A 25,816-nucleotide genomic window follows, 5' to 3' on the forward strand; every position below is an offset into this window, starting at 1 on the left:
AGTAGGGCCTTGGGTACGTACCTTTGTACATCTATTTTTTTTTCTAAAGCAACAAAAAAAAAAAGCTGAGATGGTCCCGGGGAACATCGGATATGGTACTGGGTCAACAGCTGAACAATTAGTTGGTGCCCGCAGAAGGAGTCATAATGGGTGCTTATCTTGTGTAACAGATTGTGTTTTGGGAATCCAGGGTGGGACTCTCTTCTGGGTTTTTATTGTATTTTCCTGTATTTTGATAAAGGATGTTATGATTATGCACCTTATAGTGGCTAGATGGGAGTATGTTGCTTAAGAGCTTTGGCATTTGAAGGGTGTTTCTTGCTGTTTATTCTTATTTTCCCTTTTTAATCTATTTTAATCTGTTGTAGCGATTTTAATTAATCGTGCAATAAACATTGATTGATTCATTCAAGACATATTTCTAAAAAAGCTACCTGGCAGTAGATTCCTGAAAAAGAACTTTGTTGTGCCAAAGGATAAATGGGAAGGAGGTCACACTATATAGATATTAGAAGAGAACCCCCAAGATGACGCTGGAGACACCTGGCTCAAACAATGTAAAAGAAAACGAATGCCAGAGGTTGTGAGTCAGTATCTTTTCAAGAAGGTCTTTTAACAGCTTGGCACAACCCTGTACCCTACATTGCACTGCATTCAGGTGTTATCACTGGGCTGTGTGCGGGGAAGCTCAGTAAGCATAGAGGAAGAATGTGAGTTATAAAGAAGATGGGAAAAGGGCTTAAGACAAGAATACATCAGAAATGACATACATTTATGGGAAAGAGAGCAGCTTGGTAAAGTCACTATAATAGATTCAGAAACTAAGACTAAAGAGAAGGTGCCTCAGGCATGTTTCAGTACTTTTTTTTACACTGATGCTACCTCTTCTGATTATATGATCAAGCGTAAGTAAACCTTAAGTACAGACACCAATCCAAAGCTTGCTATGATGGACGCAAGGGCTTGGTGCATCAGGAAAGAAGTCGAACAACGACAAAACGGTCGTATTCGGGCAAAAAATAGCCTAGGGTAGCTCTCACCGGATCAGTGCGTGGTGCGGAAAGAAAAGAACTGACGTTACTGCGCGAGGGCGGCGTCTATGTACTACTCCCTACGTCATCACGGCGACCACAACGGAGTCGACCAACGCCGCCTACTGATGTGCAAGGGTATTGCTCGAAAAAAAATCTCTGGATCCAGTTTGTGCCTGGGGGAAATTATAAGGTAAGAAATCTGCAACTAGAATATGTCTCTACCAGATATTTTGTTACCGAAGGTAAGTAACTTGTACTTAGAGGCAGACGTGCCTTAAAATAAAGAACAGAAAATGTGAATACATGCATATCACATGTTTATGCGATGGAGTTTCAGAACACACAATGTGAACAGAAAATGTAAGTGATTAAACATTCCAAAACATCGTTTTCTATGTGTGATGACCAAAGTAAAGAACCTAGTCAGAGGGTTTAAAGACTAACTTTATGGGACTGACAAAACGCAACTGAAGTCAGAAACTGAATCCCCACTTCAACGTCGCAAGTTATCTAACCTACAATCACCAAGAGTGAGCCTCAAACCTACAAAATGTCTGACTTGAAAAGCCGAAAATGGACAAACTACTAAACAAAGTATTAAGTATTACACTGCAGTATTTCTCTCTTATCAAAACCACTGAACTGTCATTTCTTTTGGTAACTTAAAAAAGGACAAATGGAATGAAAATTAGTATAATTTCCCTATCAAACTGTTAAATTCCCAAGAAAACAGATGACATTCTTTGAGACCGTGAATGAAGACCCAAGTGGATATTATGAACTAAACCTGTTTGATCGTAGTCACAAAGCCATAAGTGTTATTACAGCTGCAATAATCTAAAGGTTTTCCTTTTCTCGATCAATGCAGAAAACTACTGGACCAGGGTCAGCAATGGCTGGCAATGATTGAGTTGGCACTTATGGAGATTTTCTTATAATGAGTTGTTCATCTACGTGCAGCTGGTAGAATTCCCATCGTAGAGAAACAGGGAATAGAAACATATTACAGTGCTGGAATATAGCCAGTAGTCTTGGACATTAGTGGTCAACGCCGTCACATAAAGAGCACCTGAACTGAAGAGTCAATATGAACACAACTATATTGAAATCGCTATCTTACACTTTTAAATAAGCAAAGTCTAAAATCATAAAAGCAAAATAGGACTTAGGTAGACAAGCAATTGCCAAACAAACACAAAATATACAACAAGGAACTCTTGAAATAAGTATAATCCTTTATTTATCAGTACTGAAGATGCCATGTGCTACTAGCTTGGCAAAACGTTGTAAAGATGAATGTTTTTAATACCACCTGATTTTTTTTCAGACCATATTCCATAAAAAAAAATCGTTTTCAAGACTTTTCAGAGATGTATCTTAAGCTTTATTTTAAAAAGTAAAAGCCAATGAATGGCTTGGGTGATAATAACAAAGTATTCCACTAAACCTTTGAGAATTTCCCAATCAATTCAACTGTGCATTTGTGCCTAGACTTTCTTTACAAAGACTAAAACATTTTCTTCGAAAATATAAGGAATTGAAGTGATGCAGTGGTTGTTGATAATAGCAACCTTTAAGAAGTGAAAAGGTGTCTGTATGTAGTAATGTATACATTTGTCTAGAGTACAAGCCAGGACCCTGAGGCATCAACAGCCCTGTGCATCCCATCGGTATGAAATACCCACATGAATCAAAGGTCAATAAAGGGAATATTTTCATCTAAGGAGTGTGAATAGAATGTCGGGTGAGTTTGCAAAGAAGCAGCAGATTATTTTATGGTGTGGAAATAATACTGGCTACCAGAATTACTATAAGGTGCTGTCTGGATATAGATGCAACTAAACTAGTCTTCTTGAGAAAATTCCATAGACCTATGCCTGTATCGAATATGAAGACTCCATAGTAAAAATTCTGATTTTAGTATGCCTAATATCGGTATACTTGTTGAGCCTATGCCTGTACCCCTGGGGAGAGTGAAGACAATCAGAGGCTATTTTTCATGAGATCACCACAATAGTATTGCCCGTCCCAACAGATGATAATGTCCTTGGACGACGGTGCAAAAATCAAATATAATCTAAAATTGGTTAACAACACAGAATGCAAAGTAATAATCTACTAGAAACATATACTGAGTTGAATAAATGTGAAATGGTTCAATATTATACTATACATCAAATGCATTACAATGGACAAAGAAAACTGATAATGATCCAGTCCAGCAATCATACACTATTTTGCTTTGACTGTCACAGCATGGTTTTAGAAAGAAGTGGTGTTTATTGTTAAATATGTGAGGTTTATTGACAAATGACACACATGAGCAGGGGGGGCAAAAGGACACACAGGATATTTAATGAATTGAGCCCATAGGAAATTCCACCTGAAAAATCAGTGTTTTTCAAAGCAGGGATACTGAGACTCGGGGATGACCATGAAAAAAAGGTAGAGAAGACCTTCGACATTCTTTAGAATTGTATTTATGAGGACAAAGGAGGACCTGGCTTTTACAAATGTGAGCTTCAGAACATACAATACAGGTTTTCTATGTTCAGACAAAAGAAAATCCTTGCACAGAATCAGAGCCAAGACTCCATATTGGCTGACATCAAATAAGAGAGGCAAGTCAGTGAAGGCAAGCTGGCAGTGCACAACGGGAATGATTTCTAGTCAGGGTGGTGCTACAGTATATTAGAATTTAAACACACTATCATGATTGTCACATAATAATGAAGTAGTGCTGTTTTGAACTCTGAGCTAGATTTGTGCGGTATAAACAAAAATAAATATACACACACCAGTAAAGTCTGCAGGGTAAAGAATAAAAATGATAGTGAAACTAAACTTCTTAGTATGCAGTGACAAAGCCAGTCTGGGTATGAATGGACTGGAAAGTGACGTAGGTATGTGGGATCATCTCACAAGAGACACACCAAGAAGGTCTGGCAGGAGTAATTGGCAGCAAGTTAATAAATACTTAGCAACAGTCTGGAATCCAAATGTGACTGATGGACTCCACTGCCAGCAGGTTACTGAGACAAAGACATCTGCATATTTGTGGGCAGCAGGTGTTTTTGGCTTTATAAATGGATACTAAGGGTGAAAGAATCAACTTTGTGTCTCAAAGAGTGAAACAATGAGCATTGTACTTTCTTTAACGAGTCAGTACTTAGGAACATGCCTACTTCAACGTGTACAATTTGGGGATCAACAGGGATTGCTCTGGAACTACAAAATAAATATTTACTCTACTTTGCCAATTGATTTATTTGGGCAAACACATTTCCAAGAGAAATGCACTGTGGGTAAATAATAACCTCATATCCACATCTGAACATACAATGTGCATCTATAGTCAGCAACCAATACATACATTTTCCTACAGTGATCCCCCTCAAAATAAAAATTACAAGATCCCTTCCAACCACGAAACCCATTCCTACCTCAAGAGTAGATTTTATTTTTAAATAGTAGAAAACAAACCTTCCTCTGTAGACGAATTTCATGGGTTCCACTGCTAATGCTGTTGCCACAATATCATCAGCATTGTGTCTTCGTCCACTCACGACCATTAGACCATCCATTTTGCCCACAACAAACACCAGCCCACCCGGTCCAATGAATCCCAGCAGTCCAGTCCTTATAAAGGGGTACTCGCTGATGGGGGCACCTGAGCTTGTCATGGGGAACACCTGTAAAATGCAAAATGTTTGGTTTTTAATGGAAGCTTCAAGGGAAAACAACAGTGGAATAAAATGGATTCACTGGCTTCATAACTATAATCTTACAAGACACAACATGGTCTTTCATGAGGCCATCAGAAACATGGTTACAAAGTCAAGTGCCAGAAGAAAGCGTGATTTTGTATTTTTTATTTATATAAATATATATTTTAAAATCATAACTATGTTTTTGCCCCTCAGACAGCAGCAGCCACAAAAGCAACCCGCTTTCATCTTGATAATCTCTCGAAAACATGTCCACAATTCCGGGTGTCCTAGGTAAAGGTTATTGATCAACCAATCATATGTTCCAGGCTGTTTCTCTGCACAGCAGTATTATTGAACACCACGCAGCAATTGATGGAAACTCTACAAGATGTTCAAAATACAGAAGTAAGTCTGACCTAATGACTAATCACCAGAAGAAATTCAGACGGCTGTGTGTGGTGCCAAGGCTGAAGCTGGGTATTGTGCATAACATGGAGTTGACGCACGAGCAGGCAACTCACTATGTCAACATTGCGTTGTTTTAGGAAAGCCTGGTGGATGCATTTTATTGGGTGCAGGTTTAAGGCCAATTCGGAATGTTGTACTTGTTTCATTGTGTATTTGTACACCTAGCTTGCGTATTTTCATGTGCTTTGTTAGGTTATCTTAATGAACTCCAGTGTTTGGCGATGGGACGATTTCAGAATATATCTGAAAATTCTGTTATATATTTGTCATAAAGAACATTACATGAGAAACCGTCATTTGCCAAAGCACAAAAGGCATTTCTGGAATCTAAGAGGTGCCTCTGTTTTTAAAACTGTATATTTTAATGATGTAATTTCTTTTGCAAGCTCAAATGAGGTGGGGTCGAGGATATTGTAAGAACATGGTTCCTATTTTGGATTATATATTTTGCCAAAAAGGACATCTGCACTGTTGAAAAAAGAGGAAGCACCATTCGCAAGAGAAATTAGGTGTATCTGATCAGACTTATGCAGAAAGAATTTACATTTCATGGCATGCAGTTCTACCGAGACAGTATACCCAGAGCCACTTGAATTATGTCAATCTGTGGCTTAGGCCTTTCTGCATAAATATGGGTTTACTGCAATTCCACATAATCCTCTATCTGCTCCATAATTTACAGACTTCAACAAAAAAATTTCCTACTGGAAGGGATCAGAAATTACAAAAAAAGCACTACGCATAGCGCTGTGCAAAGGCAGAACATTTGCAAAGATTACCAGGTCTCCCTTCAGTTGTTCAATGCGGAATTCAGGTTTTACACTGACACTGTTGAGACAAAACTTTTCCATATTTAGAATTCACATGTTAAAATAAACCAAAATAACACTTCAGCAGAACTAGCCGCATTCTGCTACTTGACTTATGGTGCCACATTAATTCATTAAAACTGCCACATAATTCCAGTGCCCACCTTTAAACATGAACTTTTGTTTAAATCTCCCATAGTGCACACAGCTCAATAGTATGGTGACTATGAACAGCCTGAAGGCGCCTAATGGGATCAGACTTTAAAGATTGTTTACAGTTGTGATGACATTTCAGAAAAAGGACTTCTGTCTAATATGCTCTCAATTGAAGGGCATCTTCGACAATTCAAGATATTTCCCTTCCTGGTACCTTTCTGAAAGAAGCACCAACCAGGTAAAGTTTAGAAGACAGTCATTTCTGATGACAATCAAGAGAGGGGTGGGAAAGTTCAAGTTACTAACCTTCGGTAACGACATATCTGGTAGAGACATATTCTAGTTGCAGATTCCTTACCTTTGAATTTCCCCAGGCGTCAGACTGGATCTGGAGATTTTTCTTCAAGCAATACCCTTGCGTGTCGGTAGGTGGCGTTGGTTGACTCCACTGGGTCGTTGGCGTCATAGCCGCCGTGATGATATCAGGAGTAGTATATAGACACCACCCTCGCGCAGTGACTTCAGTTTCTTTTAATGACTTTCTGTGCCAAAGTGCAGAGCTGCTAAGAACACTGAGATCGGTGCGCCAGAGCTAAGGACCTGAAAGGGGGAATCCCTGTCCCTAGAAAGCAGTTTGCAAGCGGGGAGGATAGGTGGGCAGTAAGGAATCTGCAACTAGAATATGTCTCTACCAGATATTTCGTTACCGAAGGTAAGTAACTTGTACATCTGAGACTTCTAGTTGAAGATTCCTTACCTTAGAATAGACACCCGATCAATGCCATCCTCGGTGGTGGGCTGCTAACCAAGATCATACTAGGAAGTCCTGCAGGACCGAACAAAGTAGCCGTCCCGGCTGACCTGACTGTCCAGACAGTAGTGCTGGGACGCCCACGTAGCTGCCTGGCAGATATCCAGGACAGGAACCATGCATGCTAATGCAGTGGAAGCAGCAGTTGCTCTGGTGGAATAAGTACGCAAGCCCTTAGGAGGTTGCTTCTTGGCCAAACGTAGCACATTTTGATGCAAAGAAGCACCCATCGAGAGATGGTACGCTTTTGCACTGCCTTCCCTTTTTTCGCACCCACATACCCAACGAAGAGTTGATCATCCACCCGGAAATCTTTTGTACGACTGAGGAAGTACGCCAACGCTCCTTTTGGGTCCAGACAGTGGCGTCTCTCCTCCTCATGGGAAGGATGTGGGTGTTTTTAAGGAAATGCCTTCCTTGGCATGGTTACCTCCGGACGTTTTGCCTTTTGTTGATGCCAGTTATGATTGAAAGTGTGCTGGGACCCTGCTAACCAGGCCCCAGCACCAGAGTTCTTTCCCTAAACTGTACCTTTGTTCCCACAATTGGCACAGCCCTGGCACACAGATAAGTCCCTTGTAAACGGTATCCCTGGTACCAAGGGCCTTGATGCCAGGGAAGGTCTCTAAGGGCTGCAGCATGTCTTTTGCCACCCTCGGGACCCCTCACTCAGCACATGCACACCGCCTCACAGCTTGTGTGTGCTGGTGGGGAGAAAATGACTACGTCGACATGGCACTCCCCTCAAAGTGCAATGCCCACCTCTCACTGCCTATGGCATAGATAAGTCACCTCTATAGCAGGCCTTACAACCCTAAGGCAGGGTGCACTATACCACAGGTGAGGGCATATGTGCACGAGCACTATGTCCCTACAGTGTCTAAGCAAAACCTTAGACATTGTAAGTGCAGGGTAGCCATAAAGAGTATATGGTCTGGGAGTTTGTCAAACACGAGCTCCACAGTTCCATAATGGCTACACTGAAATCTGGGAAGTTTGGTATCAAACTTCTTAGCACAATAAAAGCACACTGATGCCAGTGTGGGATTTATTGTAAAATGCACCCAGAGGGCATCTTAGAGATGCCCCCTGAATACCAGTCTGACTCCTAGTGTTGGGCTGACCAGTTTCTGCCAGCCTGCCACAACCAGACGAGTTTCTGCCCACATGGGGAGAGTGCCTTTGTAACTCTGTGGCCAGGAACAAAGCCTGTACTGGGTGGAGGTGCTTCTCACCTCCCCCTGCAGGCACTGTAACACATGGCGGTGAGCCTCAAAGGCTCATGCCTTTTGTTACAACACCACAGGGCATCCCAGCTTGTGGAGATGCCTGCCCCTCCGGCCACTGCCCCCACTTTTGGCGGCAAGGCAGGAGAGGATAAGGAGAAAAACAAGTAGGAGTTACCCACCAGTCACAACAGCCCCTAAGGTGTCCTGAGCTTGTCGCATATGCTCTCATTATCCTAATGAGACTACTGGATTTTTGGGCGGCAGGATCGTTCGCAGTGTGGGGGACTAAGTCTAACCCATGGCGGAGGACCCTTGTCACCCCAAATCCGGGTTGAGCTCCGGCTAACTAGCAGTGCCTCATCTCTCCCTAAGGGGAGAGACAACTGGGCAGCCGAGCGCATGACATCTTAGTGCTTCCCAGGGAAGTCGTGGTCACTCAGATCCCAACCAGTTCTCTCATACACAGTGTGGTCTCATATATAAATAACAAAGGCAGTTTGAGTTTTATAGATTGGTTTAATAAAACGACTGCATTTTAGATAACAAGGCGTGAGCCGCAATAACCAGAACCATACAACACAGTAGAATGGAAATAGTAACGAGGAGAGTGAAACATAAGAATAACGCTATCATAATGCAACTAGATTACGTTCTCTCTCCTAAGTTCTATTTTGAGCACAGCATGTTAAGCTCTAAGCCTGCCTTTCAGGTTGCCCTGGGAGGACATCGACCCTCATACCTGAGCAAAGGCCTGTGATCGGGATCAGCATCTGCAACAGGGCAGTCAGCGTCTAGTTGTGGGTTCCTGGTCGGAATCTCCCTCTTACGTGTATCAGGACTAGGAAGTGTTTTTATAACTAACACACCAATGTTCTAATAAACGTCCCTACGTAAGAATGTGTACTTTCTACGAACCCTAGAGACTAAACTTGTACCACGTCTATCGGCAATGTACCAGACTGTATCCTTGACTGAAGCACAGAGCGAGCAAGAATGTATTGTTTGAGAACTTCAGTGCTGAAGTAAGCTAAACAGTGTGATAGAAGAAAATAAAACAAGACTGTGAAACTGGTTATTGTAAAATAACAGTGCGAGGCTAAATAAAATGCATCTAGGACAAAGAGCACAGAGGCCTAATACTTTAAGCAAACGTGCAAAGGCTACATTAAAATATGGCTACACTACAAGATGAGGTGACCCCTGCCTTTAGAAATCTTCCAGTTTGAGATTGGAGGATCCCCCAATAGGATTAGGGATGTGCCCTGCTCCCCTAAGGGAGGAGGCACAAAGAGGTTATAGCCACCCTCCAGGACAGCAGCCATTGGCTACTGCCCCACAGACCTAAACACACCCCTAAATGTAGTATTTAGGTGCGACCCAGAACCCAGGAAATCAGATTCCTGCAACCTACACAAAGAAGAAGGACTGCTGACCTGAAAGCCTTGCAGAGACAACAACTGACTTGGTACCAGCCCTACAGGCCTGTCTCCAGACTCAAAGAACCTGCACAGCGCTGCATCCAACTGGGACCAGTGTCCTCTGAGGACTCAGAGGACTGCCCTGAAACCGAAGGACCAAGAAACTCCAGAGAACAGTGGCACTGTTCACCAACAGCAACATTTTTGCAAAAAAGAAACAACTTTCAAAGAACTCTCCCTTCCCGCCAGAAGCATGAGTCTTCTCACTCTGCACCTGACGCCCCCGGCTCAAGCTCCAGAGAACAAACACTGCAGAGAGGACTCCCAGGCGTCTGCGATGACGTGAGTAACCTGAGTCGACCCCCCTGCACTCTTACAGCACTGCCTGCAAAGAGGATCCAGAGGCTTCCCCTGACCGCGACTGACTGTTAACAAGGAACCCGACGCCTGGACCAAGCACTGCACTCGCAGCCCCCAGGACCGTGAGGAAACAACCCACCAGCGGTCCTCTTCCTAGCCCAGTCGGTCGCTGGCCCGAGAAGCCCCCCTGTGCCCTGCCTGCATCCCCTAAGTGACCCCCGGGTCCCTCCATTGCTCCCTATGGCAAACCCGACGCCAACTTTGCACACTGCACCCAGCCGCCCCTGAAACACTGAGGGCGTGTTCTGTGTGCCTGTTTGTGTCCCCCCAGTGCTCTACAAAACCCTCCTGGTCTGCTCCCCGAGGAAGCAGGTACTTACATGCCAACAGACCGGAACCAGAGCACCCCTGTTCTCCGTAGGCACCTATGTGTTTTGGGCCCTCCTTTGACCTCTGCACCTGACTGGCCCTGTGTTGCTGGTGCGGTGACTTTGGGGTTGCCTTAAACCCCCAACGGTGGGCTGCCTATGCCCAGAAGACTGACTGTGTAAGTGCTTTATTTACCTGAGTAACCAAACTTACCTCCCCCAGGAACTGTTGATTTTTGCACTGCGTCCATTTTTAAAATAGCTTATTGCCATTTTAACCTATACTGTATGTAATACGGCTTTAATTCAAAGTTCCTTACTTACCTGTGTGGAGTACCTTGCATTTTATGTATTCACTTCAAATCTTGAATCTCGTGGTTCTAAAATAAATTAAGAAAAGGTATTTTTTTATATAAAAACCATTGGCCTGGAGTTAAGTCTTTGAGTGTGTGTTCCTCTTTTATTGCCTGTGTGTGTCCAACAAATGCTTAACACTACCCTCTGTTAAGCCTACTGCGCGACCACACTACCACAAAATAGGGCATTAATATTATCTAATTTTGCCACTATCAACCTTTGAAGGGAACCCTTGGACTCTGTGCACACTATCTCTCACGTTGAGATAGTATATACAGAACCAACTTCCTACAGGGTGCGTAGAAAGTAGGCAGAGTGATGGACTGGCCTACATGAAAGGGTGTAACTACCTTAGGAAGGAAGGAAGCCTTAATGCGCAACACTACTTTGTCAGGGTGCACAGACAAGTATGGAGGTTTTGAGGAAAGGGCCAGAAGCTCGCTCACCCTGCGAGCAGAGGTGATAGAAACAAGAAAGACAGTTTTGAAGGTGAGGATCCGCAAGGGACAAAGCATTGGCTCAAAGGGAGTACACATCAAATAAGTAAGGACAAGATTGAGGTCCCACTGAGGCATGATAAATGGAGTGGGAAGAAATAAATAGGTGAGTCCTTTTAGGAATCTACTCACAGAAGGAGATTTAAAGAGTGAGGGCTGATCAGGTAGCCTAAGAAAGGCCGAAATGGCAGATAAATACCCTTTAAAGGTGCCCAAAACAGACCCCTGCTGGGCAAACGAAGAATGAACAGAAGAACCTCAGATAGAGGGGCAGAAAGGGGATCAACAGATTTGTTTGTACACCATGCCACAAATTTATTCCAACAGGTGTATACAGTTTTGGTTGATGGACGCCTGGCTGCGAAGATAACATCGCAGAGTTCGGGTGGAAGTGCAAAAGCCGTCAACTGTTGCCGCTCAATCTCCACGCATGAAGGCAGAGGTTGGAAAGGTTTGGGTGAAGAACCGTCCCCTGTTGCTGCGACAGAAGATCCGTCCGAAGAGGCAGTCTGAGTACAGGATTGATGAACATGCTCTATAGCTCTGGATACCAAACTCTCCATGCCCAGTCCAGAGCCACCAAGGTGACTTTGGGCCCAGTTGTTCCAGATTTTCTTGAGAACTCTGGGCAGAAGAGGTATAGGCGCATACGTATAAAGGAGGATGGAGTCCCACTCAAGACAAAAAGCATCCCAGAGCGAGTGCCACCGGGTTTATAGTGAACCCCAGCATGTGCAGGAGGTTCGTTGTAGTCTGAAGGTGGGAGACGACTTTCTGGGGCAAGTCCTCCTTCAACAGCCAGTCGTCGAGGTAGGGGAAGACTGAGACTGCTAACCTGCGCAGATGAGCCTCAACCACTGCCATCACTTTCGTGAACAGCCAAGGGGCGCTGGTAAGGCCGAAGGGGAGCACAGTAAACTGAAAGTGCTTGTGACCTACCACAATCGTTGGTAACATCGGTGGGCATGCAGGATGGGGATGTGGAAATAAGCGTCCTGGAAGTCCAACGCTACCATCCAGTCTCCTCGGTCCAAGGCAGACAGAACCTGAGCCAGGGTGAGCATTATGAATTTCTCATTTTTGAGGAAGTAGTTTAGGTCCTGAAGATCTAGCATAGGACGAAAGCCCTTGTCCTTTTTTGGTATCAGAAAGTAGCGGGAATAACAACCACAACCTACTTCTGTCACAGGGATCTTTTCTATAGCTCCCTTAGCCAAGAGAGCTGCGACTTCCTGGCGGAGAAGCGCGAAATGATCCTCTGGAAGGTGACTGAAGGATTGTGGCCTGGATGGTAGAGCAGATTCGAAAGGGAGGGAGCAGCCCTTTCGAATTATCTGCAAAACCCACCTTTCTGTGGTGATATATTTCAAGTGGGGCAGGTGATGGCGAATCCTGCTGCCAACTGGATGGGAGTGAGGGGACGGACTAGGAGGGTTTGGAGGCTGCAGCGGGGGCAGAGGTGGACTAGGCAGACCTCTGGTTCCCTGTCCCACGGCCCCGTGGGATTCCGCGTCCCCAGCCACGCGGAAGCTGAACAGCATGGGTGGCACAGTGGCTGGGTGGGGGACGCGACAGGGAGCCCCTTCCGTGGCCACGAAAGGGGCGGAAAGCAGAAAGTGGTGGGCGAGGGGCCGAGGAAAGACCGAAGGCCTGAGCCGTAGCCCGGGAACCCTTGAATTTCTCCAAGGCCGAGTCCGCTTTGTCTCCGAAGAGACGTGAACCATCAAAGGGAATGTCCATGAGTGACTGTTGGACATCCCCAGAAAAAACAGAAGTACCCAACCAGGCGTGGCGTCGTAAGGCCACTGTTGTAGCAACCTATCTGCCCAGAGAGTCGGTTGTGTCCAGCCCACAAAGGATTGTGAACTTTGCTGTATATCTCCCATTGTTCACAGCTTGGGAGATGATAGCAGGGGCCTCCTCCGGTATCTGCAGCAGGACTTGCGCAACTGTATCCCACAAAGAGTGGGTATATCAGCACAAAAGGCATGCTGTGTTCACAGACCGCAGCGCAAGACTGGAGGAAGAAAATAACTTCTTGTCAAACTGTTCCTGCCTTTTGGATTCCCTGTCCGGGGGTGCGGAAGGGAATGCGCCTGAAGAAGAGGAAGCCTGGATAACAAGACTCTCAGGCGTGGGGTGTTAGGAGAGGAATTTAGGGTCGTTCGGAGCGAGACGATGGTGGCGTGCGATAGTCCTATTCACAGGAGCCCCTGTGGTGGGTTTGGACCAGGTACCCAAAAGGACATCAGTGAGGGCTTCATTAAACGGCAAAAGGGGTTCTGAAGTAGAAGCCCCGGGCTGAAGCACCTCCGTCAGGAGATTAGACCTGACCTCAACAGTGGGAAGCTCAAGACCAAGCACATCAGCTGCCCTACTGATCACCATACCATAAGTTGCTCCCTCCACCGTAGCCACGGTAGGAGGAGACAGCATGCCAGCGTCAGGAGAAGTATCCAGACCACTGGCTCTGCCCAATTCCTGAGCCCAGTCCATACAAGGGTCATCCTGGTATTCATAAGGGGCCAGGGACTCCTCCAACCCCTCCCCATATTTGTACCCATAAGAAAAAGGGTAAGAATCTGACCTGGGGCGAATAGGCCCCATCGAAGTGGAAGGCGGCATTGGCTAACGCCGCTCCGACTCAGAGTCGTCGGGGATAAGAATTGGGTCGACGTCGATAGTGGGCAGTACCGACGCAGGGAGCGTCGACAATCGACCAGATGCCGGGGAAGGTCTCAAGGGTGCAACCGGTGCCGGTGCGGATCCGGAGGTGACCTCGGTTGTCGGAGCCTCAGCTGCCAGCGCAGAACCCGAAGGCCCCTCAGCCGAACCCCTTGGGCCCAAAAGCGCTGTATTGGGGACGGACCGTCCAAAGATGAAGCGCATGGCCTCATAAAACTCTAAGCTGTGTGGGGGTCACTCCAGCTCCGGGAAACTCGGGGAAGCGCGGAGCCGACCCAGACACAGGCTCTGAGGAAGGAGGTCTTGTGCGTGGACACTCCTCCCGCGTCGCGTCGGCCAAGCGACGGGGCGAAGTCGGAGAGCGATGAGATCTCTTCGACTTCTTCTTACCTTGACCCGAGGATTTGGAAGAAGATGAGTGGTGATGACTCCGCGACTGGTCTCGAGACCTTCCTTTCGAGCGAGACTGGGACATATGCGGAGTCGAGTGCCGGGCCGCCAGGAGCTTTAGGGACCGCTCCATCAAAGCCTCTGGGTGCATGGCCTGGCACTTGTAGCACGACTTCGGGTCGTGGTCGCGCTCGAGACACCACAGACTAACCCGATGAGGATCCGTCACCGACATCGTATGATGACAGTCCTCGCACGGCTTGAAACCGGTCTTCGGGGAAATCCTCGACACACCAAATTTCACACAAAAACTCAACAAAACGGTTGAATTCGGTCAAAAATAGACCAGGGTAGCTCTTCTCCGGATCAGCGCGTGGCGTGGAAAGAAAAGAACTGACGCCACTGCGCGAGGGCAGAGTCTATATACTACTCCCGACGTCATCACGGCAACTACGACACCAATGATGCCTGTGGAGTCGACCGATGCCACCCACCGATCCGCAAGGATATTGCTCGTAGAAAAATCTCCGGATCCAGTCTGACGCCTGGGGAAATTCTAAGGTAAGGAATCTGCAACTAGAAGTCTCTATCAGATATCAATTTCAGACATACAAGAATTTAACATAGCACAGATATGGAATGTACAACTCTGGAGGTTCATTAACCAAATCATATAGAAAACTCATTTAGGAAGCAATGTGAAGAACTCTTGGAAATATTATACCAATTTCTATGTTAAAAAGCAACAATCGAGGACAGCCTCTGGTGATGCTTAGGGTTCATCAAAACTAAGATGGCAATGAAATCCAGGCATGTTTTTCTACCATCACTAAGATGCCATCACCACACTAAGCATGAACAACTTGAGATTGAAAGTCGAGCATACGCTACCATAACATACTTTCTAAGCAGATCTTTTAGCTATATTGAGAAAATACTTGAGAGCAACTGTAAGGGCACGCACAACTTAATAACATCTAACATCTAAATAACAAACCATGCCACAACACAAGAACATGTAATAGATTTAAGTACTAGTGAACCTAAACCTAGTTAACTGGAAATGGATACATTGAGATGTCTTGCGCTTACCACTAGATAGACATTAGCAATAACAGCAATGAATCAAAAATGTTTGAGTAAAATTCATGCAAATGTATTTATAATTATCTAGGAGAAATGGCTAACAGGAAAGTAAAACTGTCAACAAAGGGCAGAGTTGGCGAAGAATTAACAAGATAAATGAGGGCCAGAACAGATGAGAATCTCCGTGGCAGTGGCTATGTATGTAAGTGGTATTTCTAGAGTGTGAACCTAGACAACAGAAAGCAGAGCACTCCTTATGCTCAAAGACTAGTTTGTGAACCTATATTGCACTGTTGGGTAGCGTTTTTTAAAGAGATGTATTTTGTCTTCAGCCCTTTCCTACACTGGGGCAGCCCGGGGCTGTCCTGATGGATGCTATTCCAGATCCTCAGTGCAAAGATGGAAAAGGCCGGTGCCTTGTTTTTCGGCTTTAAAAACTTCTTAGTGTGCAGTCAGGCGGTCTCCTAGCTGCGTGTATGCCGAGAACCACTGGAGATGGTAAGTCTGCCAATAAGGTAAGAAGGGGTGCTGGTGTTGATAACTGTGGCCCACTGGAACCAATTCTCCCTTGAATCTCCAAGAACCATAAACCATAGCGGCATTCGCCTATCCTCGCACTCACCTCAAACGTGTTTTTGGTCATACCCGAAAGGCCATAGTAGGAAGTACCCGTAGCAATAGCACATACACAAAGCTCCCCAATTTCATCAGTTCGACAAAGTTGTGGAATTCCATCTGGTTTTACTGTACACATTATCGCTGGAAAAAAGGAAAAAAAATTTTTTTTAAACAAAAACAAAAAAAAACATTTCTAAATGAATAAGGTCAGCATTAACAACAGAGAAAAAGTTTCAAAAGTAGTGTTAGTGGGAGAAAATTATTTGATATTATGGTTCCTAAGAGGCAGACGCGCACAGCCTCGTCTAGACTAAAATACTGTGCTAAGAAATGCAAACACAACATTTTAAAGCAAACGCTGATGCTGTTTCAACAAGCACTTCAAAGACGAGCAATTGTAATGCAGCGCTGCGCTTAGAGAACTCTTCTGTCGTGTTGTCAGCGACCTTTGTCCTAGGTGTGAAAGGGCACAGGTACGCGTGCCGAATCATGCACTTCTTGGTTTTCACTATTACATCTCCAGGCCACCCTCCCAGCGAAACAGTTTAGAAAATGTGCATGTGATTAGTTAACTTTTCTGTTAAAAGGAGCCTGCCGTGACAAGAATGATACATTTGAACTTTCTAAAAGGCAAAACCCCTCAAATGAAAGCACAAATGTACATTTCATCGCTCGCTTCAGGTACACCGAAGGCAAGGAACCTTGGTTACCATCAACGCGTCGAAGTGAGTTTAGTGCGCTTTTTGGAAAACATTTGTAGTTTTCGTTCTTTCAACTTAGACAACACGTCTTCACGAATGCGGAGCAATCAAAGAAAGACACACTGAAACCAACATTTGAATTCAAACTATATCTTGTATTGCTGTAGTTGCCGGGGTTTTATCAAAAATATGGCTCTAGCCGCGCGGGTATTTCTCGCACGAAGCGCGTCATTTCTACACTCTAGCCACAGGAGGGCAATGTTGTTTTAAAGAGAAACCTCTCTCATTAACGCAAAGAGTAAAGCGAATAAACCATAAAGGAAATGTAACGTGAATGTAGTCATCAAACTGGATCTTATCAAATTTATTAGCCGCTGCGGCTTGAGGTCTCATTTACGGTATAATTGTACAAACTATCTCTTTTCCATCTCTTTCTAACATACTTTTCTGGATGTGCAATTACGAGGTAAAGGTGAAAACACGCAATAACAAACCGAGGCAGCATGAGCAGGACGACCAGTTGGCTCTGTCTCACTGGAACACCTCTGTTCAATTCCATGACTTTTCTTTTACATAACAATGCATTCTGGGAGCTGTAGTCTTGATGCATTTTAATTGAGCCAATTGGGGCAACGTAACTGATAACAATGACATTGTAAAAATACCTGTAAAAGCAAAGTCCAAAAATTGAAAACTTGCGTTCCGGTGACACGGAACAAATCTCAACATGTTTGGGTTATCTTAAAACTCTTCATGACAATAGAAGGTATGGGGGATGCCGCCGAGTCCACGCAAGAAAACAAGGACCCTGTGTTTTCACATCACATTTAATTTTCGGCAACAACTGTCTCCCTTTACAGAGCTTTTCTGCTCGAACTAAAGGCCTGGCTTTGCCTTGCCTAAGATTTTGACACCGGGTATCCCCTAACAGAATTTCACATAATTTTCCAAAAATTTCACAAGAAAATGATGCCAGCGCACATACCCCACTCATTAACCCATACATCCCTCCCTTCAGGACTGGTTTCTGGCATGGGCGAGCTGTGCCCAGGGCGCCAATCCTCTGAAGGGCTCACTGAACTCTGTGCATTATTGTTATGCAAACAGACCCTCCCCCCCCCCCCCCAACACACTCATCTTGCGCGAGCCTTATCCATGCTCTGTGTTCATTTCTCTGTCAGATTTGCAAGTATGAAGTGGTTTTAATCCTTCATTATCAAACCGCATTCAATGTTTATAACACTCCATTACCCCCCACTTCCTCGCCTCCCTTCACCCCCTCTCCCCGGCTGAAACACACTGACAACGCTCTGCATGATTTAGGTGAGCTGGGGGAGGTCCTGAGATGCTTATGTTCAGAGTCCATGTACTGCTCAGTCAGGGACTGAGGGACTGACTAGTGAGCACAAGAGGGGCTCCCTGCAGCCTCGTTTTATTCGTCAGAAAGGGCGGTTCATTTCTCTCCGCCCAGGGGGCTATCTTTGCGAGGGCCGACTCTGTCTCCCTTCTCCGGTGTTTACTTCTACAAGGGAGTACTTGCCTGCTCTACAATAGGCACCCCATATAATTACTTTCCAAATTAGCTGAGCCCCCCCCAAATCGCCGGCCCATGGCATGACTACAGACTCACCCATCTTGTCTTCGAGATTATGTTCATCAAAGCGTTCAACTGGACCAAGGATGAAAGGTGGCGCAAAGGGAGGAAACACCAGCAGTAAAATGGGAAAGAGGTTCGGAATAACAGCAGTTGGCGGACTAATGATGTAAGTGTAAAAATAGGACAACTGCGCCTGAGTAATAGTGGCACAGGGATGCCCCAATAACAAACGAAAAAGTGACAAGTGGTCTGCCATTTACGAGTAAAGCCGGGACACATGGCACCATGCCCTTGAAAGTCCTGTACAAGAGGTGGCATTTAACTGGAAAGTTCCGCCCCTAGAGAGAGACTATCTCGAAAGCGAGCTATGAAAGATTCACATTCCTTCCTTCTTTGCGACATCTTGGCTAAGCACCGTCCCTGACCGGAAGTTTTGTCCTAAAATTAACCTAATAAATGACTACAGGAAGTCCTTTAAGGGATAGTACAGAAAGTGAGTTAGGATACTGGGCAACTACTGCCACATTTATTCCCGTTTCAGATCCACCACAAGGTACCACCGAAGCCACTCACAGTAATGTTGGTTTTTGTCCCGGGTGTTCCACTGAAGGTAGTGATAACTCAAGCAGAAAGGTAGGCTACCGTCCCTATTATCCTGTGAAACCCCACCATAGTGACCCTAGTCCCAGAAGTTACTCTACAACAACAAAAAATAAGAAAATGCTCTAATTATAAAGAGACACTCTAAATTACACTCCTGGCAGTAGCTAGAATACCACTCACAACCACTGCAAAGGGGCACACACATCAGGCAATGGGACCGACCAAGCAAAAGGATGAATAAGGCTGAATATCAGGATTTTTCACAACTACTCTCTCCTATAAAGTCTGAGGAGGCGGGGAAGCTGCCTCAAATACAATATGATGTAATTTAGTGGAACTGGAAGGCGACCTGTGATCTCCAAAGGCGCTGGATAATCCACTGTATCACAATGTGCGTATGATGAACAACTCTCATGAGGGCAGTCTCCTAAAAAATAATTTAGTTTTTTTCATTCCTACAAAAGCGGAGCAAGTCGGTGGTGCTGAGAAACGGCAGCCTCCTTCTAATACTATCAATTTCTGCTGTTCAAAAATAATGAAATTCCAAGCAGCAACAGTGGAGAAACATCTAACAATGCACCTTATTAAAATGCATTTAATATGGCAGGTGAAGAAGAAGAAAAAAATCAAACCGTTTGAGCCTGGAGCATTTCCTAGCTGCTGTTGTGCAGGCCTGTTTACTTATTGTTACCAACAGTGTGGCAGGCACTGAACAGATGATCACCAAGCCGCCTGCGCACGAGCCTCTATAAGTCCTATGCATGTAAAGAGCCACCTTCACCATTTGCCTCATATGTTAAAGCCAAAGACTTTTAAAAACTATAAGAATGTTATACAAACTGCTAGCAATGGCTTTACACCCTGGAACATACCTTTTTGTGCAACCTGTATTTACTAACAAAAACCACCAGGCCTACCTCGTAACAACGAGATCTTCTCCTGAAGGCTAGTGTTAGGTAAAAAAGTAAACATGGTGTACTTATGTGTGCGCCCTTTTCAATCTATGCCAACTGCGCTTAGTCCAACCGCGACCGATCCATGTGCAGAGACGGCTGTGGACAGATTGAAGGAAGAACTGCAGAAATAGAACCGGCATTGCTACATCCGCAGCTGCCTCCGCCTCCAGATAAAAGAACCACAACGCAGAATTGTGCTTTGGAAATGCCTCTACAAGTGGTTATCCGGCCGTGTACTAACACTGACGCAGCTATACATATGATATAAAGACCATGACTTTACAGAGCTTGGACTGAATAACAATGAGATTTTTAAGAACTCTTTTCTAATAGTTTGTAGTGTTAAAAGGAACTCGCTATTTGATCAAAAGTCATACACATTTTCGAATGCTATAAGCATACTTTCTGTACAATCTTGAGAGTAAGCCAAACAGTGTTCATAGAAATGTGCAGACAATTAAACTTTTGAAGTGTTGCAAAAAAAAAAAAAAAAAATCCTCGAGAAACCCAGATGATGAAGCTAACTCACATAGTGGACAACTGCTGGCTTCTCCCTATAATACTATAGTTTTAATCATGCGCCTCCCACATGAACTTCACACATGAGCACATAGATACACAGGACTTTAAAAAAAGATTTTATTGTAATTTAAATGACAAAGTTATGCAATGGTTTGTAGTAACTAAGCATACAATAAATACAATTGAAGTGTTCATGGAATTATCAACCACATATTTTAAAAAAGCAAGCAACCCAGTAGGTCTGGATAAAGGTACATTCACACTTAACCAAATTTCCACCAAAAAATTAACACGTTTCCAAAATAAACTGCGACATGTCATCATAACAACCTAAAAATCATTAACACTTTAAAAATTAGATAAGAACGTGGGTAGACTTGGACATGTGGCATGGGAGTGTGCACCAGTCAGACAATTTTGGGAAAAAGTAAGACTGGAAATTGACAGAGTAACAGCATACAGGGTGGACGCCTCAGGTCACCACTGCATCCTGAACCTACTACCTTTACCCAAAAAGGGGAAAAAAATGAGGTACAGGTTTGTGCAGCGGGGACTGGTGCTCGCAAGGCGACGCACAGCTAAACACTGGGCCAGCTCTGAGAGGCCAGGGTTGGATAGGTGGAGGATGGACTGCTAGGAGTGGGCTGCAGCTGACGAAAGTAGATTGCGTCGGGTGCGCAACGATGATGATGCTGAGAGTGATATGGAGGAGTGGAGGGATATGCTGGAAAGGCTGGCAGGCAATGCATCCGATGGTGAGCAAGAGGCCACCCCCTCTCCAGCTGTTGATGCGGCGTGCGCCCCTAGGGCTGCACCCCCCTATTGACGTGTGAGTCATTTGTTCAAATACAATGACAATCTTGGTGTCCACATAGGACATTCCACATGACTAGGCACCACACAGGCTCCCCGTTGCTAGTTGCTATTCCAGTTTATTGACTGGACTCGAGATTTGTGGCTGTGTGCGATAAAGGAATGGGCTGAGAATGTATGATGGGGTACTGGCGGGATCTTCCCCCTCCTCTTCCAGTCTATGTACTTCATGGGTTCTAGATAATCTTATGTGCACCATAATTTGAGACGCCTTCCATGCATAACTGTATTGTGTTTTTCCTGTAAGCTAAAATGTCAATAAAATATATATTAAAAAAAAAACAAATGTGGCTAGCCATATTAAACCTTTAAAAGAGAAAGTAAAATAGCCACTTGTGTAAGTAGTTTATCAAGCTGTCTAAGCTGTGAGATCCCTCTACAAAAGGCTAACAGCAGATGTTTAGCAATTATATAAAGAAAGTAATGAGGATTGAAATTCCTAAAGTGCACCTACGCATCATTTGCAAGATTATGCAACAGAAGCAGTAATCTTTAGTTTCTATAACAAAGAATTACAGAAGGCTCGAGATAACAGTCTATGAGGATCAAAATAATATTAAGGAAAAGCGTAATTACTTCAGGGTACAGCGTCCAGTCAAATGGATAGCAGTGTAAGAGAATTTCAACAGTTAGGACTCTGCCAGTCCTCCTAATGAAAAAAACCGCCAAGTGTTCTAGGTGAAGCGGAAAGAAAAACAGAACGGTTCTTCATTTTTGTCCTCAGAGTGCTACACAGTCAGTTTTCCAGGTAATCAATTTCCAAACTTCACTGTAAAAACTGACCTAACTAGTGGATTTCAAATCCTCTTAGGAAATAGTCCCTACATGTCACCTTTGTCCCAGGGATTCAATACCCTCACGGCACTTTTACAAGAGAAATGGGGAGGTGGCCACGGTCAAATTGTTGGGTTTCTACATGTTGGATTAACTTGCTGATGTTATCAGAACATAGAATCTGTGGCAGGTGCAATGAATAAATCTCAAGTCGCACAGGGCATTTAAGTGTTCCACAAAAAGCACTTTTTCAGAACACCTGATCTCAACACGGAATATATATGGACTGGAATGCTGACCAGTCTACTTAATTTGGGGCCACACGTGATGTGCAGGAGGTCATCCGTCTACACTGGTACAGATAGTTACAGTTGCTTTAACACTTCAGCGATTAACAGTTATATTGCAGGATACCAGAGTTTGGGTGACAGCTTCCCGCCCTTGCTAAGAAAACATGTGAAGGGCGAAAATTATACAAGAGTGAGCACTGAGTGGCAAACTGTGAAGTCCATTTTAACACCTTGTATATGCCAGGTAAAGGGTTACTGAGCCCAAAAGATCCTAAAATACAGAAAGTTCGTGAGGTAAGCTGATCTACACCCTGGCCATGCTCCCAGCTGCTGAAGAGTAGCTCATTGTGGTGATTGTGATAAACTGCAGACCCACCAATCTCTCCATCATTATGTTATCCGTGTGTTTAAGGATAATGCATTTTCCCCACTATGTGCACCCCAAAATAGCAGGCATATTTAAAAAGCCATTTTGGGGACTTGCTCCTTTCCTTTATTGAAGTTTTGAAAATGCTAACCATGACATAGAACCAACGGTGTCCTAAGTGAAAAATACGATATTTAAAAGCGATTTACAAACAAACCCAACTAGTATCCATTCTTACTTGCATTAGAAAATGTTTACACAATGAGATATAAGCAGGTGCTTATACAAAAAGAGAGGCATCTACACACTCGCGAGACACAGGCAGAGAGCTGAAAATCCGTCACGCAATAAATATTATTTAAACAAAAAAATACTGCCTTTAGAAAATCATATAAGACATATGCTGTCCCAAAAAGAATGGAAAAAATTGAACCCAGGGTGGCCTTATTTTTATTCGGAACGCTAGAATGTCTTTGGTGCCAAAAGTTTTACATACTAGAGCTCCGTAAAATTACAGAAGTTATAACCAGATTGAGAAGTCTTGGAGCCAGGACCAGCTTTTGGCATTGGCGAGTTGGGCCCAGGCCACCAACTTATAAAGGAGGCCCGCTGACCTGTATGATTGAAGGTTGTGCGTGGGCAGTCTTCCCTCCGACCGGGCTTTGATTATTCTTTCTAAACTGCTTTCAAACTTTTTTTCTTTTAATATGCTACAGACGTCGTGTTTAGCATCTACTAACAGCCACAATCCCCATCCCGTCCCTGCTATCCCACATGTTCACACCGGCTTACCCCACCACCACTACTTTGTCACCTGTATGAAGAAGGTAAGATGTGGGTAAGGAAAGTGAGTTGGAGAGGCGCAGATATGCCTGTGAGTAGCAACAGGCCAGTGAATAACCTCATTCGCCCCACCCCCCCCCCACCCTGTGCTTCTAGTATGATAACTACCAACAGCCTAGGCGACAAAATTGTTTCTGCCAAGGGCACTATCTCTGCAAAGGCCACCTCTGCTTGGAGACGGGCTACAAACAGAGTGACACCATGTACAAATACATAAAAAATTCTAAATTACAATAACACAATGGACATGGTTTTATGTGTGAGCCTTTTATAAGGACTCCTTTTAAATTTGAAGATAATGCCCTGTACGACAAAACACTGATTTAGTAAACCTTTGATCAATTGTATCAGACTATCATTTTTTCTGAAGATAATGCTGGAACCGTTTTAATTACAAACAAAATCATGCATGCTACTTTGTTCTAGTATTGTGGCATAAGGGCAACCAAGCTGGGCTCTCTACATTTTGACACTCGTAGTACACTATTTGTGAATATCTAAGCGTTGTGCTTATTAGAATGAAACATACCAGAGAAGCAGAAATAAAAACTTCACACCAGAGTTCTAGGGGACCTAGCTGTCTCTCCATTTACACACCCATACCTCGGGTGCTCCCCTATGACCTAAAATAGCTATTAAGCTTCAATGTGTGGCTGGGGAATTCCTTAGTAAACGGATACTATCAAATTAGCTACATCTAAAGGGACTTTGGATGTGAGTGGATACAGTTAAGTACCGTATGACTGATAAATAAAAGGAATACGATGGACAATCCTTAGTTTGTTGACATAAATACATAGAAAACTAAAAAAAGATGTTCTGGGGCGCTGTTTTTTCTTAGAAAAGCCCTGCCGAATGTAGGGGTTGCCAAATACCAAGGCTGCCTCATACTGATCACACCTTATGCCTCTTTCTTCCATCACCCTATGCTTCCTCTCTCTTTATCCCTCTCTAGCACGTTCTTTTTCATCACTGCTTCCTCCCGTTGTCAGTTTTTCCCCTTCTCTTCCTGCCCTTTCTCTTTATCCGAATCAAAGCACAAGAAGTCTTGGGTCCTTATTCAAGATACATATATGCTTCCTAAGGATAAGCTGCAATTCGGGACCGCGGCTGCAATCAGTATCCCACCGCCTGGTGACAATAAAACACCTATTTTGTACAGTCAATTTCCCGAATCATCCCATTTATGAACTTTCAAAAACTGTATTCAGGAGTCAGCCTTTAAAGTTAACACTATAGCTTTGTGCTATTTCATGCAAGGCGAACTGCCCCAGCCTTACAAAAATTGTCAAAAGGCGAACAGACAATCAGGTCATCATCTGAATGTTGTACGGTTTCTCTTCATGGCATGCAAAAATAGAATTTTAAATCTTCCAAATATAGTGTTACATTTTGTTTCACCAATTTACTTCATCGCCAATTGTCATTTTTTTCAATGTAGTTCTTTTTCTAGCCCCATTCTTTGAACGATTGTATAATACAAATGTTCTCTAGTGGGTGCCCGATGCAACCACCATAGGTAATACTTCCCAAATCACGCTTCTACATAATACATTAACATACATTGAATAAATAAAAAATAAAAAAGCAGATATGAGCTAATATCTCCCAGGGGAACCACATGTGTGCTTTGAAGATGTTAAAGGTAAGCTTGTAATCACATTTAGCAGAATAAGGTATACAAACTTGTGCCTCTGATAACTATATATCTAAATAAATGAGAACATTAATCCGATTACAGGTTTGGGCTATTTAATCCAAATTCCACTTACCGTCTAAAATACATTAAGAGCCACCACCAGCCCTGAGATCCTAACTTGGTTAGCAGTTAATCTTAAGGGAGGTTTGCACTTTTAGAAGAAGCCTATTCAACTCCATGTATGATGCAAAAGGCCAAGAGACATTTCGGTCTACGAGGAAAAATATAGCTAGGTTTTGGGATTATCGCCCCACTAGCCATAGATGACATTATAATCAACCCCACTGGGAAGTGCTCCAGCTCTATGTAAGAACCTGAACAGCCCATAACACAGTACCACATCTGTGTTACACCCGACATTGAAACCCAGTTGGTATCTACACAAACTCAATATTTTGTGAACCTCTACTCTCATTCATATCAGCCAATTTAGAGGTTTGAGATTGATTTGAACAGTTAAGTGAGACTAAATAGGCACAATTTCACATTGATTACTGACGGCACAATAGAAAATGTCTCATCCTCCCTGGAACCTCAAAATTGCTTCCTGGGTATTAAGTACACCCTGATGGAGTCACATGTCAGTCCTGTCCAT

At 44.0% G+C, this 25,816-nt stretch overlaps 1 protein-coding gene across 8 annotated transcripts in view; it reads right to left on the minus strand.

The window, feature by feature from the left end:
* Positions 1–25,816, minus strand: part of DIP2C (disco interacting protein 2 homolog C) — a 1,002,241-nt gene that overhangs the window by 197,245 nt on the left and 779,180 nt on the right. For all 8 annotated transcript variants that reach the window (XM_069211176.1, XM_069211178.1, XM_069211177.1 and 5 more), the window contains 2 exons: positions 16,001–16,137; positions 4,518–4,726 (listed from right to left, as the gene is read on the minus strand). In XM_069211176.1, coding sequence (XP_069067277.1) covers positions 4,518–4,726; positions 16,001–16,137 — 346 coding nt within the window. The remainder of the gene's footprint in view (positions 1–4,517; positions 4,727–16,000; positions 16,138–25,816) is intronic.

This window comes from Pleurodeles waltl, chromosome 10 (genome assembly GCF_031143425.1).
Source record: "Pleurodeles waltl isolate 20211129_DDA chromosome 10, aPleWal1.hap1.20221129, whole genome shotgun sequence".
NCBI classification, from domain to species: Eukaryota; Metazoa; Chordata; class Amphibia; order Caudata; family Salamandridae; genus Pleurodeles; species Pleurodeles waltl.